The following is a 22,538-nucleotide window of genomic DNA, read 5'->3' on the forward strand; positions in this document are numbered from 1 at the left end:
TTCTGCTAGTAGCTTTCTGCAGATGTCTATGGAATCTGTTATACGACATGAGTAATGTCAGAGGAATTGGGCAGGTCCCATTCATTCCATTTTCTCATGTGAATAGGGACTACTGAGCTGTGGCAGGAAAGGTTCATAGGCATTTACCAACAGAAACATATACGTGTATGTATGTATGTATATATATAAACAGGTTACAACATCTTTAATATTATAATGCAGAAAGTTAGTCCTACATATAAATATTTCTATAACTGGGACTGTAGAACATAAGCACTTTACGCCATGGGATATATGTTTTGTATGACCTGAATCTTTATGACATTCTCTGTACAGTCACTAAAATACAAACTCTAAGAGGCGTTGTCACATTTTACTAATATTAAGTTCTCAGTGAAGTCAATATACTAGTTACAAAGCAAATGGCATATAAGCAATCGAGATTAGGCCCAATAGTAATTCATAATGTGTATAAAGGTTATGAGCACATTATTTGCTCAGAGGTCTTGGAAACATCATCATGCAGCTTATGGAAATGTCAGTCTGTGCCAGTATTATAGCAAACTTTTCTGTCCTTCATATCTTACTGTTGGAAACACTATTTTTCCTGCAGCAAATATGCTTAGCCTCTTTCCATACTCACTGCAACAAAAAGCGTGCACCGATAATATTTGATCGACTCCAATGGAAATTAAGTCAATTATGCCATCCCTGCTTTCTAGAATTGGCAATGTTGAAGACAGCATTTCGTATTTACAGAGTGCAAGGTAAGTTATGAAACTATCAGCCCAAATCATGAGAAGCGTTATTCTTTTTCAGCCCTTATGAGACTTCCAAAATAATAACAACAAAATATAAAAACACATTGCTGGCAACACCAATGTCTTCAAAGTGCTTCAAAGGCCAGTGGGGGAGAGAAAGGGGAGGAGAGAAAGGTCCAAGCTCTGTTTCAAGTGCTCAGAATAGAAACTAAATATTGAGTATTACAGAAAAGTCACCAACTCCTTGTAATGAAAATGTACAAATACAGAAGAATCATATAATACTCACTGGCATAGGGAGAATTGGCAGCAGATCCATTCAGGAAGGTTGGAGAACCGCCTAAATTTGACATTCCAGCATTCCCATAGCCATTCATGCTTGTTGTGACAGAGTTATAATTTGTCTGCTGAGGGGTGGTGCTTGGCACATAGCCATGAGGTGACACGCTGCTTGAGTTGCGAGTAAAACCTTTTGTGGGGAGGGAATACATTTAGAAATTGGTGTTAGCCCAAGAGCAATTTCTTAAACAAACAGCTACAAGCAAGTAATTTGGGGCTACTAACACAGCCACGGTGTGCACAGGGAGGGGCAGGACTGACCACTGCTACCACCAAGTAACCCAAATTGTGATCCCTCACTGCCTGGGTCATTGCTTGTGGGAACTCAAAGAGGGAGGAGGAAGGCTACAGCCTTCACTGGCAACCTGTTCCTTCAAGGAAAGACGACCATTGGGTATTCTTGGAATACTCGCTCTAAAAGAGCTGTTTGTAGGAGATGGAGTAAACATGGCCTATGCTTTCAAAGTTAGCGGTACGTACTGAGTTAAGGTACGTTAAAAGCATGTGATTTCTGTTAAATGTCTTCTGATTTCTCTCATTTAATGCATCTCAAATTAGATGCTACAGCACACTTTAGAAAACACAGGGTAAATTTCTCAAAGTAGTGGAAAATCCTAGGTCTTCTTATCCTAGTCTGATCACTGTGTTGGTAGAAAATGACCAAATTTGGCTCCAAGTTAAAATTTGAATTTCTACCTAATTCTGGAAATGATGTTTGGAGAAACTCATATCCAAATACCCAAAAATGAGGATTTGTTTCCAGAAGCACAGGAATACAAAATGTATCTTCACTCCTGGAAGATGAAATATAAACTTCTCTTCCTATTGCATAGTACATCCATAAAATATTATGATCTGAAAATCATTTCTATTTTTTAGTATAATGCAAAATAATTTTTTCTGCCCTTCTGAAAAGCAGACTCCTTCTACTACTTTATCATTAAAATGGATTTTAAGTTTTGTAATAAAAGGAGCTGAGCAAAGGAGAGTGAAAAATGCAAAGATTTTTTTAAAAAGATGTTTGTCACTTTTTTAACTATAAAAATTAAAACAATACTGATTTGATTTTATGTAAAGTGAAAAATGCTCTATTTTAAAAATGAGGGAAGCTCTGAAAATGTCTTTGTAAATATTTCTATTTTTGCCCACTTCAAAATTTAGAAAAATCTCAAATCTGAAAAAAAAAAATAGTGCCAATATAATGTCTCTTGCAAAACCAAATCAAAAAAGAATGATGTGATACTTTTGTGTTATAAAGAAATACTATATAAGGCCCAGACTCAGAGGTCATCTGTCATCCATATTCAGGAAAATATGTAAGTACATGCTTAAGTACATGTTCAGGTTCATAGAAATTCTTTTCAAACTAGTAGGATTTAAACACAAGTGCAAGTGTTATTCTGAGCAGACAGAAAGTGATCTGATATATGCATAAGTGCTTTTCCGGAACTGGGGCTGAAGTCACTAAAGAAAGCCCTATCTCATGACAGTACTGAGTAATTCGAAGTTTCTGCATGCAGGTACAATGGTGTCTGTCTGGATGTACTTCTTGCATTCAGTTTTGAACCATCACGCTTTCACTTCTCTGTGTGTTTGCCTGACTTCTATCAGAAAAGGTTCAAAAAGAGAGGAAGACGCGTCTTCTCCTGACCCTGATTGGTGGCCTGTGAGGCTTCGGAAACATTGACAGCTAGTTGACCACTAAAGGAATTCACTCCCATCATTCCTGCGTGGACTGACGTGTTAGCAAGGGCGGGGAGCTGGTTGTGGTTGCGGGGGACACTGTAGAGTGCTTCTGCGATATCTGCTGCTCTTTTCAGGATTATTTCCTAGGGGACAAGAAGGGTAAAAAAGAATAAAACAGTTACCAAGTCTACTCTGACAAACCTTTACTTACGTACTAAAATAAAACATTTCCCCATCCAAAGGAAAAACTAGATGTTTTTCTTTCTAAACCAGCTAGCTGACTGATAGCTGATGCTTATAGATCTGCTTCCTTCGTGATAAATCCTGACAACTGTGGTAAGAGAGTTGGAAGCTTCAGTCCCAGTGGCCACATTTCTGTATAACAAAACAAATAGGCAGAATGGGACTGAAGCCTAGGCTTACTCCATCTTAAAGCTAAAATATCTTTAAGGTAAGACTGAAACATCACTGGTGGCAAGAAGTAATGCATATCATTGCCCATATTATACAGTCTCTGGTGACAGTGGGCAAATGCCCCCAGGGTTAATAACGTTGCTTCTGCAAGCACTAAATTCACATACTTTAAAAAGAAAGCAAGCAAACTAAACCCCATTCCAGATATGGCATTGCCCTATGTATTTATTCTTGTCTCTCATTATAGTATCATATACCTTTAGCCCCTGATCTATCTATACATCTAAGAAATAGCCATGTTTTAGAATTGCTGAAGTAGAATGCATTTACCTGGTTATTATGTGGCATACCATAGAGTGCTTCTACTAAATCAGCAGCCCTCTTAAGTATTACTTCCTGTCAATATAAAAACAGATGTGTTCCTCTGAGTTCAATAAACTCCTTGTGGGGGAAAACAAATATTAGAATCTTTTATATTGTTCTATCAGTTGCACTGTGTTTTGTGGGTTTTTTTTGTTGTTTTTTTTTCCTCCCACCACGTAGACCTTAATTTTAACAACACTCAGCAACCACTCAATGGTGTTAAATCACTAGTTCATCCTATTCACACACACGCTTAATCAAGTCAAAAGGTGAGAATCATTGGTGCTGCAAAATAAAATACATCACTCAATTGTCTCTACCATCTGCACCATAAACCACTCATCGGTTTATTGCAGAATACAATCCTGAGGTCATTTACTAGATTACTGCAATCAATGTCATTCAGAGCATGTTATGAATCCCTTCAATGTGTTTATTTTTTTCTTAATTGCATACTGCAGGAATTGTGACCTTACCCAGCAGGCCACGTTCAGAAGATATCCAATCAGTTCTATGCTACTGGTAATGTAACCTTTCAACTTCTTTGGTTTGTATCTTGGTATGACAGGTCAGGGTGGGATTCATGTACACAAATACATGCAATATGTGAGAATGGCCCAGTGCCATGAAGTGTTTCCTTGAAAAAAATCCCAGCATGGACAGCAGAAGTTAGAGCAGTCTTGGATATAGCTCTCATTTGGGGGCATAAATTAACTTTTTATTCCTCTTTTTTTTCTCCCTCCATTTTCTTATTTGTTCCTATTTGTACAGCATTTTAAATGGGCACTCAAGTAATGCTAGCATTTCCTGTGTTCTTACATTTTAAAGTGTGGAAAAATCTCTATCAAGAATCCTGATAGAAAATGTTAAAAAAAAAAAGAAAAAAGCATTACAGAATTAACCCAGACTAATTTTATTTTCATATTCTTTAAAGGCACCTAGCAGATTCCCAATTGCCTGATCAAAAACAATCCAGACTGTCCTTTAAGTAAAACACCATATTTTTGTAATTGCCAGCCCCTGCATGATGCTCTAATAAACTAACACGATGCTATTCATCGTGGTATATTTCTGTAGGTAGCTTACAAAAATAGAAACAGTTCTGAGTATTTTACAGTTTTCTACAAAGTTAAACTTTTAGAGTTAAAATATTTTACACAATAGCCATATTTTATACCAAAAAGAAACAGTAATGCTCAATTTTCATATACTGTAGAGTCTGATCAGAAAATAGAGATATAATTGCGTTCATTTTGCTGTCACCATAACCTCTTCAAAAATCCTTGAACAACTCTTCAAATGACAAGCTTTTAGATGCATATTAGCATTTTTTTCAATTTTAAATTCTCTATAATATAAGATAAAACAGTTGTCATACTGCAGTAACTACTTATGACATATATAATGTCCTAAATTCAAAAATGAGATGGAGGATTTTTGTACTCCCAGTAAACATTTAGGCTTGCCTTCTGCTGCACACCCCTCTCCCAGAACACACATTTAAATTATTTTCCACATATGAAGTCAGATGTAATATATAATCGAAAGAGTTTTGAATTGCTACATTGAAACAGATTCTGAGGAGTTAGTTTGCTACAGCCTTTCTTTTCTTTTTTTTTTTTTTCCTTCACGTAGCTTGACCACAACCACTAGCTGTATAATCACGGACAAGCAGACTGCAAGCAACATCCAGGTACAATCAATCCTTGTTGCTTTACCAGAGTCATCAGAACACTAAGTAGCCCTTTTTGCCTCATGTTGAAGATACAAACTGGAGAAGTGTTTCTGAAAAATGTTATCTTTTTCAAATATGATTGTAGATGGAAAATTACTACACAGGTGTTTGACTTTGCAAACTAGGATTTATTTCACTTCAGTAGAAATTGTTTGCACTATATATTTCACTAATGCAAAATTAAAATGTGATACAGAGCCCACAAACTGCTTTGGAATATTGTTAACCTGAGCTGTCATTATGCTTAAAAAAGGAAGTTTAAATAGTCAATTCTGCTCCACCTAACTAATCATAGTTATTTATGTAATGCTGAGCTAAAAATCTCAGAATGCATCTAAAAAGAGATTGAAGACCATGTTAAAAAATGTTAATAATTACATGGAATCTTACAGCTGCTCTACCTGATATCAAATATATTGCAGTTCCTAAATATTGGAAGTTATTTGATGCAATATTATACTGTATGTAAATAAAACTAATTGTCATGATGGTTTACTGAAGTATGCTTGACAAGTAGCATTCAATTTTCCTAGCTAGTCAATGGTTATCTTTTTCCAATATCTTCATGGCCTGTAAATTTGAGTTTCATACTTTGTCTAACAATATTTTCACACAATAAAAGCATTTCTTGTTTATGACATTTTCAGATCATACAAAGTAGATTTTACACAAAAACTCCTGTGTCAGATACTGGTATCTTCTATTCCAGAGCTGACGGTAGTTCTTACAGACACAAACTAGCTTTAAAGATACACAATAAAATGCTACTACAGACATGCTCAAGGTATTAACTTCTTGTTTTCTGAATGCATTTAAACCTTTTGCAGCTCTGCCTAAATTACCGTAGAAGCTACCATTATGACTTCACATACAAAGGAACCCCCAAAGTCCTCTATAAGTTAGAGCAACAGACCTTGCAAGGTGCTTGGATTGCGGTGACCAGAAAATTGTTCTCACCTCCATGTCATTACGCTCACAGTGAAGCAGCCCCCGAGCATGTTTGTGTTCGGGATCTAATATATTGCCTTTCAATCAGAGCTGAGAGCCACTGAACACATAGACAGAACATGACGAGCAGGTCAGGAAAGCAATAAAGATTTTACAGAGCTGTCCAAGGTGCTAAATTTACTCAATAATGGGTTTGGCACCATAGTGTTAACCTCTCATTTACTACCAGTTTGAGGGACTAAATTGAAGTAGCTGACTTCATTTACCTTGAAATGTATATTTTATGACATTATGTAAGTAGATTGAAAGGGCACTGCAGTTTTAACAATTTAAAGGCTAGAGCATGTTTAAGATGAAGCTTGAATATTTATTGTATATTGCACTTAAACTATATAGTATATTAAAATGCATTGATTAAATTTGTAAAAGGTATTATAAAAAAGGACAGCTAATATAAAAGATCTATGTCTTTTAAAATCCAATTGATACTGTATGTTACCACTGCAATGGTAATAAACAGATAGATGGGTGGACAGAGAAGCAGACAGACGTCAAAAAGTGAGTGAAACTCACATTCTACAAAAAGAAATCTCTGCACAAGCTCAAGGTCTGTTATTCCAGATTTTTTTTGTTGTTGTTGTTGACAGAAATTATTCTTTGCCTTCCTCCTGGAAACATAGATTTTCATAGCAGTAAGTGGGCATCATGTAAAGTCCTTCCAATTGAATATGCAAGTGGAAATATTTCCTGAAAAGACAGAGTTTGACTAAAGCTAATATCTAATTTATGGGGGCATTTGTCAAAAAAGATCCACTCTTCTACTAATGTAAAAAGTCTGACAGCTTTCAGGTTAGAATAGAGGACTACGCAGCATTTAGTTTCAGGGCCTTCTTGTCTTGCATTTTTTTTCAAACGAGCATCATTTTATTTCTATAAAAATAATAACTGAGCAAATACTGAAAAGAGTAAAATATTATAATATAGTACTTTATTTAAAATATTACTTAAAATATTATTATATATTCTTTAAAACATTATTTAAATTATCATTATATATTACTTTTAAAAATTATAATATATTACTTTAGAGATTAAATATGATGCATCAGAACTCTGCCCTCCATACAGCTACACAACACAGATCCAGAGTCCATTTCTATTCCAAAGCTGAAGCTGATTTTCTACTGATGGATTTTATTATTATTATTATTTTGTGAAACAAAAATGCAATTAACTATATCTATTAAATTTTCTTCCTGAAAATAGTAAGGGATGTTTACATTAAAAAAAAAAAAAAAAGGAGAAGAAGAGAAGAACAAGAAGAGATAGGGTAGTAAAGTCTGCTGTGACTTTGCATATTCCAAAATCACTGCAGGAAGGATTATATAAAGCATACGAGAATGACTGTGCTTTTAAAGCACGATGAACATAATTTAAATAAAATCTTCTTCTGACAAAATGTACCCTGGACCAATATTACAGTGACTTTGCATGTTTTGTTTGTGACATGCATTCCCTTTAGTAGGAATTCATTAATATCATAAAACTTTCATTTCAAGTTTTATTATGACAGACACATTTTGTGTCAAGTTCTATCATGATCAACAAATTTTGTGGCAGCTTTAAAAAAAATCTCTGCTGTTGACATCTGCCTTTGTTTTTTTTTTTAATAGGGTGTCTAGTGAATATATCCACTTTTGTCCCAACACTGCTGTGAATCTAGTCAGCAAAAGGGTATCTAGAGTTATAGTGAGTTATTCAGCTTTGATAACTAAATTAGACAGTGTTCAAGGTACTTGTTAAATCTAAATGAATTTTGTCAAGAAAAAGCTGGCCACAATATATAATACTCATCAGCCACATATTGTATTATTGAGACCACCAAAGGATTTATGTACTTGTGGAGGGCGTGGGGGGGAAGCAGTTCTAGCGGACTGTGAGGCATTTATCTTATGTGTTGTCTAGATATCATATCACCTTCTAATGCTCTTTAGCATTGTAATACAAGAGAGAGCTCATTCATCTTCTGAGAGGGTACTTAGGGATGATGATGTCATTCATACTTCCTTGACTCTTATGTCTGACCTCCTGGCTCTGCCTTCTAACTTCCTACTCTCATGGCTACTTGCAAGAAAAAACCTCTTCTACAGTCAAAATACTGAACAGCAGACTCCAGTTCCTTCACCTTGCAAAGGTCATGTTCTGCAAGTTCAAGTAAAAATTAAAATATTTTGTGCTCAAAATTTTCCTTTGTTTTTCAATGGGTGAAACTTTCTATGTACTAATATAGGATATGTACTAAAACTAAGTTTTAAATTTAGAAATTGTATATGCACTATACAATAATAATAATAAAACAGTAAAGATAAAGTTGTGAACACATCTTTTTAATTCTAATGGCAAAGATAGCGTTAGGTAGAGAGCCATTTAGAAGGATGCCACAGATCTAAAATGCCAGTCATATAGCTTGGTATACAAGAGTTTCAGCCTGCCCATCACCTCCCATCTTTCCATATCTACCGGGAGCATTGCATTATTGTATCATTTTCAGCAATTATATTTTTATAAAAGACTCATAAAAGACATTCTAAATGTAGAGATCCTCCATTTACTGTAAAACTGAGCAAACTAAGCCAGTTTCATGGGAAGTATAAAATAGCAGGGCCATTTCACTAAAAAGATTTTTGTACTCACATAAAGATGAAAACTTCTCTACCAAACAAACAACTGAATTGTTTCCATATATTATAATTGAATCATACTGAAGAAGTAAACACCATATCACAACGACAGGAAGCAAAATGAGAAAGACAACATAGCTCACTTGAGGGATTAAAAAAAAAAAAAAAAAAAAAAGAAAGCTTCTGCTTACCGCTGCCTATAGGATGGAAGTGCACTCAATCAGTCCTGTTACTGAATTTCAATGGCAATTTCCAGAAAATAAGTCTACAGTGGGAGCTAGAACCTTAGCTTTTCCAAGCCATTGTAGTCTCATCAGCCTCCACCCAGACTGAAAATCACAGCCTAACTCTACAGCACTAAAAACGGTCATGCATGACCTTACCACCTGCTCCACAATGAGCCAACCTTATAAATAAAATATAGAAAGCCTATATGAGGCAGCAGGAAGAACAAACACTGATGTGCAAATGTGAGCAGGCATCTAGCCATAAATGTTGAGAATCAATGATTAAAACACCTCTTAACCACAAAGGTGATAAATGCATAGCAATAAGGAAAACACACCCTACTCAAAAAATCTCCATTGGAAATACTGATGACAAAAGAAGGAACAAAATGATGGTGATCATCCGTAAGTCTGTCCTTGCAAGTCTCCCATCTTACCCCTATTATCCTCCTGTTAATTTGATATACTTAGACACACACAAAAAAGTATCAGCCTCCTTTTTCAATCCACACCACTCATGCTGCTGGTCTTCATTTCCATAAATGATGGGCATGTAACAATGGCAACCGAATTAGTGGCTGGCACAGATGTGTACCTCATCTAGATACACAGTAACGTGGAATAAACTGGCATTAATATAGTTGCACTGGAATAACCCTTTGAATAAACTGACATTTGAGAGTCTGGATGCTCCCACCATATTATCATCAACTGAAGCATCTGGCAAGTAATTTGGACAGTTCTCTTGCTGAAAACTCTGGAGTTCTCTGCTAATGCTAGGTCTCTAAGTCAAAGAGAGAAGAGTGGATGTGTGAAAGCTGATAAGCAGAACTAAAATCACACTGCCAGTGTTTATAAAAGTGTCCCTCTTTTAGGGACTTTAGCCAATGGTGATTGAATTATCAATTGGTGATTGATAAAGACTCTCAACTATATCCCTCAGATGGCTGCAGAACTTTTGATTCTCCTAAATATGTTTACAGTATGGATTTCCCCAGATAAATTCACCAGAAAAAGGCATTTATAGCATTTAGAGATGGAACTATTCAGAGTTGTCAGTTTTTAACCCATGAGGCCATGCCCACAACACAAAATTGGTAGAAATTACTACATTCTGTTCTCATATCTATTTACATCCTACAGCACATCAACTGGTATCTGGTAGCTGTCAGTCATGTTTGGGATTCACTAACACTCTCATTAAGAGATTGAGTAAACGGTAACTCTCTGGCACCTTCTATAGCATTTCCCACGGGTTATCTTGCAAGCTCACACTGTGAGGATCTAAGGACAGATCCCCTCAGTATGAAACATAGCAAGAGCATGAAAGGAAACACATTTTCATGCTGTACAAGAGGTTGCAGCATTTACCCAGCAATGCAAAGACCAGTTTTTCTGCACATGGTTTTCCTTAGTTATGCAATCCCCTCTTTCAAACTATGATCAGTTTGTCAGGTCCAGTGAATCACTAGAAGGCAAAATCAATTATCTATAAACTAGATCATTAATAGATAAGTCCACTTAAGTGCAATTCAGTGGCTAACAAACACTCTTCACCAGCTTTCTTTACAGAAGTTCCTCCATCCTACCAGTTTACAGTGACTCATACTATTCCCATCTATCTAGGTTACAAAAAGGTTTCCCGATTTACCCACGAACATATGAACAAACAATAGAGAGCATTAGATTATTCTCTTCCATCTGATTCAAAGGTTGGCCCCAGTGACCTAAAAGCATATTTCACACGCTAATTTTTTCCTTTATGCCACATCCACCTGCAGTCCCTGGGCAAAACATACAAAGAAACACGCACAATCTCAGATAGGAACCTCAAGCACTTCTTTTTGAAAATTTACCCCAAACCATTTCTACCAGCACCTACAGTACTTTGAAGCAGATGTTCATTATTGAATTTAATGAGCTTTTAGGGTTTTTTTTGTCTTTATTTTTGCACACATAAGATTTTGTGATAGTTCTTCCTCTGTTCTCCATAGTATTAACATTCCTGTTTCTTGAAAACAGCTGCAGATGAGAGTTGGAAGGAAAAAAAAAAAAGAGAGAGAGAAAAAGAGTTATTACTCACAGTCTTCTCCTGACCATTTTATACCCATATATTTTTGGAAACTTGTCAAAGTCCCCTTATGGAAGAAGAAGAATGTTTTAAATTATTTGAAGGGTCTGGACTTAAGCAAACTTAAAAAGAATTTGGTAAAATGAACAGAGACACTAAATTCTGAGACTGTCGTTCAAGATCCTGCACAGGCTGTTTTAGGAGCTTTATTCTGCAGATTATATTCTCGTGCCAATTAGAAAAATTCCCGAGAATACTGGGGATTAAAAAAGATTAAACATGCCTTGCAATTTTGTATGTGGTACAATGTAGATATCCAATTATGTATTTGTAACAGTGAAAAACATTTTACTTAGCAAATAGGCTGATATCTTTTTCCTACCATTTGTATGCACAAAGAATTTCCAAACACAGGTCAAGTTGTACCCCTTTTAAATTGTTCTCCCATTAGGTCAAATCTGGAATGTATTGGGTGGCATAATTCACTTGACTGCATTTAAATCTATAAAGATATATAATTATGTTTGGTATTGCAAGGCAAGAATGTCATCTGAATTCAATCAGCAGAGCTATCTAGCAATTAATGTGTAACTTGTATATATGTGTTTTGTCTGTTTCATTTTCGGAATTGTTCTTTATTAGTGCTTTTACTCATATAAATATCTGCCGTAAGTACACCAAACTATGTATTTTCTGTAAAAAACACATGCTCACCTATATGAAATTAATTAAACAATCCCTCTGCATTTTGTTTTAATGAAGACTGAAAAAAAATGACAGAATATTTTTAAGATCTGTGAAACTGTCACTCTGTCAAATAATGAAGATTTTTCTCAATTGTGTGCTTCAGGTAGGAAGTGATAGTAGCTAGAAATTGAGAGTTCAGGTTACTTTTAATAGCAGGAAGAAAACTGAAAAATAAGACACACTGAAATTCTGACCTACAATGATATTCCACTATGTTCTGTGGAGAGAGAGTGCATAAAAATGTTGAAATAGAGACTGGAATAACGTAGGTAGATTTTAGTATTACAGTTAAAACACTGCTCAGTCATAACCTCTAGAAATGACTACTTTCACTTACATTTTATCATCGGTATAATTAAAAGAATTCTCTTGAAAGGGGCATTCTCATTACAACGAAGGACCACTTCAGACCCAATTGAAATGAAAAGACAGAGCATAGATTAGGTGTAGATACCAAGTGGTAATTTCTAGGGAAGCATAAAATGCCAAATATGTAACAATTATATTTTATAACTATGTGTTCAAAAGACTTACAGTATTTTATTATACAAAGAGGCTTTAGCTCAGACAGACTACTTCATTGAAGTGCCTCCTAGCATATATGCTAAGAAGCATTCAACTTTTTTTTTTCATTAGAAACAAAAGGTATTTTTCTCCTGATACTATTTTTTTTTAAATATTTGTCCTTAAAAAGTCAACTAAAATTATCCAAAGCGAGTATAAATGTTGAATAAGAGTATAGGTAAAAAATTAAATTTATCTGACATTTCACAGTGGTAAGAATATCCTTTCCTGTATACTTCCATGATATAAAAGCTGGTACACCATTTTACACTATCTATGGCTCCTTTTTAGTGGTGAGTGAAAAGATTACTATTTCTACTTCACCCACATATTTTATGGAATTGCTTCAAAATTCACCACTGATTTTTCAAAACACATTAACATTTCAATAACTTTTTTGATCATCAAAAACTCTTAGTTTTAAGCTGTAAAACTGAAAGAAAATTCAGATTACCAAAACATTCCTAAAATTTCTTTCCTGTTTATAAAATAATACTCTTGCACACATTTTATATGTCAAAAGCTCACACGGAAAAAATTAATCATCTCTATTCTGTAAAATGCAAGGATTTCCAGAGACAAGATACTCCGTCCAGATGAAATTACGACTATAGAATTAGTAAATACTCACCCTAAAGAACGCATCGTACAGAACTAAAATAACTGAGACAAATTCTAAATTTTCTGTATCTTAGATCTCCCATATATGAACAAAAAATGTGCAATATATATGTGGTGCTGCTTTAAAAAATACTTCTGTTTTGTTTCCATTTTCTTCTCAGCGAGCATATCAAGTGTCATCTATAGTCAGAAATAGATTCCAAAACATTCCTTAAAACAAAACTAAAATGCATATCCGTGTTTATACAAGTAGCATGAGATTGTATGCTATTGTACTTAGAGGACATTTCAGTCCAGTTGAGTTATATCAACATAAGTTACATGATTGACTTTTACAACAGAAAGAAAAGGTTGTACTCAAACAATGGTTATTGCCTCAATGGAAAAAAAAAAAATCAATGAAAGTAAAATGAACAAGAGATTTTGTCTGAGTTGCAGTTAATACTACTGAAGAGCTATGGATATTAAAAGGTCAACAAATAAATTAGTCCAAGTGTTATGAAATGAATGATTTGGCTTATAATTGTATTGAGTGCAAATTGTTCACTGCCTATTAGACCAGGTAATTTTTAACCATGGAGCCTCAATTACTGTTCCATAAGCAATAATATAGTTGTAAGAGCCACCGGTTCGATCGAGTGACCTATGAGACGCGCCAGGACAGCTGACTTTGCTATGATGGATCACTGAGCCTGATCTCCAAATGGTGCCAAACCTTCCCTTCCCGTGAGGAGATCTCATAAAAGAAACATTACTGCTTGATTCATTTTACCAAAATGTTTGAGTTTTCAAGTGTCAGCAGTTAAGTATAGATTGTGAAACTCTCTATTTCTTAGAAGAATTACGACAACAGGCATCCTATTGCTTCCAGCACTCTGCTAAATGGCATCATGATGGTAAGGAGGATGCTTTTTCTGCTGCTCAATTGGACTGTGTTGTGAGAAATACACTGCAATCACATTTTACATCACCACGTAAACCACTGCCTAACACCTAAAACCAGGCTAGAAATGGAAACAGTAGGTGAGATTATAGACATTACATCACACTTCTGCAATGCCCTGCATTCAAAGATCTCAAAGCACCACTTTAATGGGAACCAATTAAACTTCACAACGTACTTTCTAGGAAAATATTCTCTCTCCCCCATCTTCATCAGAGACAGCCTTAACAGGTAGCTGTTTGGCTGAAGTCACAATGGTCTGTGGTTACAACCGAGGCAAGTTTTGTAGGGTGAGGTAATATCTTTTATTAGACCCACTGATACAGGTGAGAAAAGGTACAGCCAGCATGCAGGAAGCAAGGCACGTGCACCCAAGAGCTTGTCTTTTTTTTTTGTCTGTTTTTTTTTTTTTCCCACAGTTATTTCAGTTAGTCTAGTATGAGATTACCATTCCCTACAAATCATGATAGCCTTAAACAGGGAAAAGAAATTAATCTGATATTGCTTTCGTGCTATGAAGTAACATCCATGGCACCTCATGAGGAGGAGAGGCAGCAGCCGTGTTTCCCCATTGCTCCTAAGGGCATGGTGTTCCTCGAGAGTCAGCGCTGGAAATACAGCAATAAAGGTCTCACTACACTTCCCACAGGACTGGGCCTTAAAGGACAGTAACTTTGCAATAACTCTGCATGTCTGCTCTTTCTTCACATATACAATAATTGAAGATGTAAATGCAATTCCTGAATTATCACATAATCTGTGTAGTAGAAACTAAGCTAATAAAAAGCCTAATTAGAATAGATTGTACCACGTAATACCAAATCCTGTTTATATTGTCACTCTGCTATATTTTTGATAAATCACTACATTCAGTCTATTGGGAGGGTGATTTTCCATTTCATCTCTCCATTGAGCAAAAAAGTGCCACGTGACTGGAGTCTGAATTTCAATTTTACCAGCATACAGTTGAACTGAATATTATTTGGCACAATGCAGTGTACAACTGAGCCACTAAATGGCTGATTTACTAAATTATTATTAGATGAGCCCTTGCTGTTCCAAGTGAAAGTGCAGTCACTGTCTCTCTTCATGGTGCGTTCAAATTGTTCTGTGTTTAAATATTCAGCATGAGGCTAATGTGAACTGATGAACTGAGACTACAAACATTCACTTTCAATACAGACAGAGAGACAGAGATGCAACATATCATGTGGCCTGCGGAAGTGAAAATGATTTATATTTAAGGATGCTGCTGCCGACTTCCATTACTTTAAGATATTCTTAATTAGCTTTGTGTTTGAATCAGGAGTTTGGAAATGTAACTAAACAACTCCAAAGAAGAAATAGCTGCACGGACATGAAGGCTTCAGAATTCCGGTGAAGTGGTACATGAGCCTGGGTCTCTCTGCCAGTAAAGCACATGAGCTGCCACTACAGTTGCATACTTCACTGTCTTTAGTATTTGAGATGCACCTTAAAAGCATCACTTGCAATTCTGTCTGCAGCAGCAGAAATCCTACAAAATGCAGATGACTGACCATGATGTGCAATCTATGACTTTTTGACACAGAGGGGAGAGGAGGGAGAAAAAAGAATATATATATATGTATGTATATATATATAATATATATAAAAGGTTAAAAAAAAGAAAATTTCTTTACTGCCACCTGCTGGAGTAGACAATAACCCTTTGTCATACAATAACAACAAGCATCTTCACTTAGAGGACAGTTACGGCAAGCATTTAAAATACTGTGATCTCAGACACTTACAGTAGATTAGGATTTTTTATTGGTGCTGTGTTGCCATAACAACATAAAGACAGCAGATGACTTAAGCTAAGCTTGCAAAGCAAAAGGCTGCTCATCTGGCAGTTAAAATGAATACAGTTCACTTCACAAGTTCCCCATATGGACCCTTAGTGTATGGTAATGAGGATACCATATGGTGGAAGAAAATGCACAGAGAACAATTGTGCTCTACTGGATGAGTGAAGTGAGCAGGAAGTTATGAGGAAACACAGGAGAGAGATTTCTCTGTGCTCTCTAACTCACGGGTTTCTTTCAGAGCGGGGTTCTCTCTCTTCTTAATCTTCCTCTTAATATATACATGCATAGAAATGACAGAGAAACATATTGTACATTTTGCAACATCATTCATCATAAACTGTCAGCTGTGTTTGTAAATCAGCCTAGTAAGATCTTATAAATTTGTAATTCTTAAAAGGTAAAAGTGCTAAGTTTTTAGACAAAGTGCAGGAAAATTTAAGCACTTCTGACAAGTAGAAACATTAGTGGTAATCATTTTAAAAATGCTTGCATCTTTCTGCCTGCATGTTTAGCTGTAAATAATGCCGCAATGAATAAAAGCTTTAAAAAGGGGAGGGGGGGGATGAAGTGGAATAAATATTTTTTATTTCCAAAAGAATAACAAGCAATAGTTGATCAGAACCATATGCACGCTAGATTCTGCTGTAAATGTACATATGCTATACCCTACACTGTACTAACCAGATCCTAAACCTGGTAAGACAGCTTGCTAAAGGCTGCAAAGTCAATTTTGTACTACACATGCTTCATAAAAGATGAATATAAATGCATTAGTTAGACACGGTGAGCTAAATTAGAAGGTCAGGCAGGGCTGGAAGGGCTGAAATATCACACAACCAATGACTGTAATTACTCTTTTTTTAAGTCTATTAAGTGGTGTTGTTCTATCAAGGCTCAGGGGTATAGGACATGAAGTACAAGATAAAGTAATGTGTATTTATTACTCCCACGGGATCAATTTACTAGATATTTTCAGCTCCACAGAGCAAAATACACAAATGCAGCCTTTGTTACTTTCTTCAAACTGTGGTTTGTTCCTTCAAACCTCTGTTCCTTGAAGAGACCATGTTTACCTGTTTGATGCCTTCCTGCCACCATCAGTTCATTGTTGCATTTTAAAACAATAACAATAAAGGATACAGGACGACACAAAGACGAGGATCAGTCGTACAGGATGCTCAAACAAGTGGTTTGAGTTGCTCAGATGGAATGAGCAGTCTAGAAAATCCAACCCCAGGCATGATTTTTACCCCAAGGCAAAGCAGGAATCAGGAACGGAGAATGGCACAGAGCTCCTTGTCATCGTGTTAGCCCTGATCTATTAAAAGTTTTGTCATAGATTCTAAATTACACCATCTGCTCTAATCATTTGCTGAGTAAATGCTGACCCACTTATAAAGAAAACTCAGTGAAATGTGCATGCACGCTGTTGACCTTCAGAAAGGAACGGGCTCCTTGCCAGCCACTTGTATGACGCTTTGCCCTTCAGCAAGCAATGTGGCTGTCTCTCAGCTCTCTCTCGTTTCGGACCCTCTGTGTATTCCCAAAGACACCCCTTCACCTCTGACATGCAGCACCCCATAAGGAGGATACTTCCATAGTAGCAGCAGGCGTTTTGGTCATCTATTTCTCAATAGCTTTGAAACTCAAAACCCGAACTTTGAAAACTGAATATTTTCAATAGGATAAATTGAAAATCAAAACCAAACAAGCCCCTCAGACAACTAACTGCCCAAATTGTTAAGAAATGCAAATATATATATCCAACTGTGAAGGATTTAGTGTCAATCTTAACTCTTGTCTCACATTCCTAAAAATTTTACAGTACAGCACAGAAACCACCAAGCACATCTCATGCCTTCCTTGCTATACAGAAGAACTCCATCAGCTCCTCTTCACATGCCTCCTCTTCCTGCCTACACTCATTATACAAGTTTTCTACAAACCCCTTTGTTACACTGGGTGGAAAACATATAGATATGACTAACTTAGGTTAAAATAGCATGAAAACACAGTATCTTGGGTGAGCAGACAGAGATCCATTCAGGAATTTCCACCAGGTCTGTCTGAAGCAGCAAACCTGAGTTGCTTTGTCTTCATTGCTATTTTAACCTCAGCCAGCAAGCCTAGGCCAACCCACCCACGTTCAGAGACAACCTCTGTTTGTAATATAAACAATTCTCATGTCACAATGGATAAAGGGCAAATCTCTGGGATTTCATAGGGGAAAAGACAACTGCATTTGGCAGTCACTGGTTCCTAATAACCACCTGTCTTCTATTAGTGTCCTAATGAGGAGGTGGGGTATGTCTTGGGGTCTAATGACTGACCAGAGGAAAGGAGCTGAAGGGAAGGTGGAGCCTGGTTACCTGTGCTCTCTGCTCAGCGGGGAGGCCCCTGTGTGCTAGAGAGAGGCTCCACTTTCATCTACATGAAGGGAAACCAGAACTAAAGGTCCCTTTCAGGAAGGATGAGGGGTCTCTCAGAGAGCGCATTTAAGCAGCAGACTGGGAGGGAGAGGACGTCAGATCACGGAGGGGGTCGATGCTCTGACATGCTTCTCCAACACAGAGTGAACAATCATGAGCTTAATTTAAATAAAAGTGATGAGTTGTAAGAGTGGTGAAAATGGCAAATAAATTCTAGGAAATTGCATATAAAGAGGAATCGTTGTTATTAAATCATTTAGGATGGATGTGTTTCAAATCTAGCTCACAGTTGAAACTGTTTTACAGCTATAGCTGTGGAGTTCTAACAAAATTACAGAATCTCAACGTATCTGCCAGGGATTTATTTTAAGGATTGTAGGATGGTTACATAAATGAACCTCAATAGATTCAACATGTTGTTGTGATCTGAACTCTTCGGTGATTTCCACTGCAGTTATGTACACAGGAACCAACAACGTGTGTATTTGCGTGCACATATGCAAAGGTGGGAAACAGGGAGAATGCACATGCATGTGCAGACTTACTCCCCAGCTCCACAGGCAGGCTTTCTGCAAACTGCTCCTCCAGGACAACGATACAATTTCTTAACATTAGCATCATGGTTTTTCTTTTCACTTCTCCCAAGAGACCTCTTGTTTCCTCTGATCTGCCTCCTGTCTGTATTAGAAAGGAAAGACTATACTACCCCGCACACTCCTGGTACTTGATCTCACTCCAAGCTTTGGGTGCTAATCCTACCACCCCTGTACTGCTTGTTTCTCCTCTTGATGCATGTGTCTGTGCATGTGTGTGTGTACAGACAGGCACATCTGCTAGTGACAGCCCTAAACTGGATGCTTTTCCTGCTCTGTACACAAAGGGAATGGGACTCTGGCCCGTAGCTAGCAATATAGCTGAGCTGCCAACATCAGCTCCCACTCCTTCTTCAGAAACTATGTATTGCATTTCTACTTTAAACACATCTCTACTTTTCAACTGTCATCTCACTACGGGAGTACATTCTCCAAAGGAATTTGGCCACTCACTGATGCCAAATTTGGCCACTGGGAGAGACAAAAAAATTCAAAATCTGGCTTTTTTTCTTTGCCTACTTCCAGCAGATAGTTGGAACATTTCAAAAAGTTCATCCCAAGCATGGACACTGAGTGGTTATGAAAGTAGCATTTCTAAACTAGCGGAGATCAAACTTCTGAAATTCAATGCCTCAATGGTTTTAGAAATGCCAGTTGACACAAATATGGCTGTTAGCTCCCAAGCTCTGTAGTAGAGCATGTGCTAACATGCAGTTGGTGGCCTCAACAATTCTCCTTGACTTCAGGATAACTCACACAGCACAATCCTCTTGTTGGTCTTGTTGGGAAGTACTGCATGCCCTTTTGAACACGAACAGTGTATCCAGTTCTGTTTCTTAAAAGATCTCTAACTCATCAGAAATGTTTCAATGGAATAAGAGACACAAACCCTAGCAGCAATTACAGAAATGTGTTTTGTTTTACTTATATAACAAATAAAGTACAAGGTTTTCAGCGAGCAGAAGGCAATGATATGCACTGGCAGGACAATGGGAAAAATGGAAGAAAGGATATTTAAAGCTCTGAGCTCTCCTCTCTGCTGTCTCACTCTGTCTCTCTCATACATTTGCCCTCTCTGCCTGTGGTTCCACTGTGGAAGCCATATGGCTTCCAACTCTTTTCTAAGTAGCCACTGAGAATTGTCTATAGTGGAATACTGCCAAAGCCCTTCCTGGTTTAATGACATGGGGAAGAGCGCTGTGCAGTGCTCACCCAGCACAGAGACTCGCTGCGTCCTTGATTATGATTCTGGAGCCAGCAAGCGATGCTGGGAATTGAACCATCAGTGCCTCAAATGCAGAAGTCGACATGTGCCAACCCCTGCTGCATTCAGCCTCTGTGTGTGGCATATTAATGAGTCTTGAACTTGAGGTCCAACCTTCAAGCTTGCACACAAGGAATTATCTAAAGATCCAAAGACAAAAAAAGAGAAAAAGGAAAAAAAAAAAAAAAAGAAAAGAAAGGTCTTCTTCATCCCTCTAACCTTGCAAAGATGCTAGTTTCTTCCCTAAGTTTGTTCAGTTCTTTAAGCAGTAACTTTTTCTTTCAGGGCATCAGTTGCACTTCTGCCTCTATAAATACAATTTCTCTTGATTTAAAGACTTGAAAATCTATCTTGAAAAAGTACTCAGAACAAATACATTAAGCCAAAAGGGTATGTGAGGGGACAGATGACTCAGCATTAACCTTCTTTCTCATACCCTATCCATAATACCTGCTAAATATTGGAGTTAGGATATGGAGCTAGATGAAGCTTTCTTCTGCCTGTTTTTGTTTTATGACACTAGATAGCAGAAATGTGTAATTATTAGTGAGGGAACAGTCTCTGTCGAAATGGGAAAAAAGGAGGATGTAGAGCCTCATGGCTACTTTCCCATACCAGAAGAAAAAAGAAAAAAAAAGAAAAAAAAAGCATTGCTGGGCGACCCCCTCAATGCCATAGGCATCTGAAAGGGAGACCAATACCTGTGGAAATCAGTGCTGCATTTCAGCATCCACGTGCATAACCCAATCTGGAATTGCTCAGTCTTATTTTACTTGAATTTTCTCATTTAGAAACAGAAGCCACAAGCGTTTACTAGTCAGCTGGAACATTGGGTACAGGGAAATTTGCAGCATTTCTTTTGGTCTTGCAGATAGCTGGTACGTGATGAAGGCTGACCTCTAATTTTCTAAGAAACAATTCCTCTCTGTGTGCCTGTTTAGTGACAGAAGCACAGTACAGATGAAAGATCCCCTCCAGAAGGATGCTCTCTTTCTTTGGAAAGGGTTGCACCTCTGGAGGGAAATCTGACAACCTATGAAAGCTGTCCTGCTGCAAATCTGTCCAAAAGTCAGAGAAAGGGACAGCTTGTAGAGGATGAACGGAGCCAATGTAAAATGTAACTCTCCAGGACAGCATGTTTCTGCAGTGGTAAGAGGGAAGGACAACACATCATCAGCCCCCAAACCACACCCTATAGCCTTCCTAAGCAAAGATAAAAGACTTAACACGCCTTTAAAAAATCACATATTGAATTTCATTTCCATCAAGAAATAAAGTAAGTTACAGCGTTCATGATCTCTTCTCACCTTAGAAACACTTTAGAAATGTTAACTAACCAAAGCCCACAACAATCCCCAATAAAAGCCTATGTACAGCTCAGGAAGCTATGGAAGGAAGGTCATAAGATTTATCCAGTCACACAGGCTATCCTGGACGTGCATTATTTAAGGGGTCTGGCCTGAAACATCAGCTAAAGCACTGTTCTGTGTCTCAGGTCTGCAGCAATGAAAAATGAGCAACCCTATTTCAAATACCTCCACTTTTTCTGCAGCATATCTCAAAACTCACTGCAAATACTTGTCTGAGCAAGGTGCTCTGAAAGCACAGCATGGCAAAGTAGCAAGAATGGATGTGAGTGCAGACCCAGACAGCATGTTCACAGTATAAGACAGAAGTACCAGAAGCCTCATGAGCTACTCTTTTTTTACTCAGCTTTTACTTGAAAGAAATCGACAAAGAAGTCTCCCACTTATTTTGATGTGAATGAACACCAAATCATTTTGCTTCACATTGCTCTGATTATTTTAGAGATCCTGAAATACATCAGTACACTATTATTATCTTAAAACAACACATGGTGCAGCAGCACTAGACACATATTCCCTGAAGACCCAGATTACTTGATTTCATCAATAGTGAACTCAAAATTATGCAGGTACTACTGCGATACCAAAACTGAGAAACATCGTTCTGCTATGAGTAAGCCACTCAAGTTCTAAAATACCAACCAAAAATGTGCTCTTTATAACATATTTCAGAAAGCAGAGTAAGATTTGATTTTAAGATAGGCACGAGTTTTTTGAGTCAACAGTGACTCAGAAAGTCAGAGAAGTCTCATAACGCCTATAATGAAAGTTGCTTGACTGGGCTTCATTGGCCATGCCTCTCCTTCAGCTTAACTGGTTTGGGTAGCAAACCTGGACCATTACATTTACAGAAATACTTGCATTTTCAGGGAAAAATTCAAAAAGGCTTACTTTCAAACAAAAGCATGCAGTAAACAGTTTTGCCATATTTAATAAAATAATAAACTTTGTGCTGA

General features: G+C 37.1%; 1 protein-coding gene and 1 long non-coding RNA gene across 17 annotated transcripts in view; one reads left to right on the top strand and one right to left on the bottom strand.

Moving 5' to 3' along the window:
- LOC310881596 overlaps positions 1 to 22,533 on the top strand; it is an 83,730-nt gene extending 61,197 nt beyond the window's left edge. The window contains exon 3 of the long non-coding RNA XR_014572463.1: positions 4,025 to 22,533. This is a non-coding gene — a long non-coding RNA (uncharacterized lncRNA). The remainder of the gene's footprint in view (positions 1 to 4,024) is intronic.
- EBF1 (EBF transcription factor 1) overlaps positions 1 to 22,538 on the bottom strand; it is a 312,296-nt gene that overhangs the window by 48,768 nt on the left and 240,990 nt on the right. For 15 of the 16 annotated variants that reach the window (XM_083799058.1, XM_083799062.1, XM_083799055.1 and 12 more), the window contains 3 exons: positions 3,531 to 3,596; positions 2,752 to 2,929; positions 1,051 to 1,230 (listed from right to left, as the gene is read on the bottom strand). In XM_083799058.1, the coding sequence (XP_083655184.1) occupies positions 1,051 to 1,230; positions 2,752 to 2,929; positions 3,531 to 3,596 (424 nt within the window). The remainder of the gene's footprint in view (positions 1 to 1,050; positions 1,231 to 2,751; positions 2,930 to 3,530; positions 3,597 to 22,538) is intronic. The other variant, XM_083799059.1, reaches the window with a different exon arrangement.

This window comes from Anser anser (genome assembly GCF_964211835.1).
Source record: "Anser anser genome assembly, chromosome: 14".
Taxonomy (NCBI): domain Eukaryota; kingdom Metazoa; phylum Chordata; class Aves; order Anseriformes; family Anatidae; genus Anser; species Anser anser.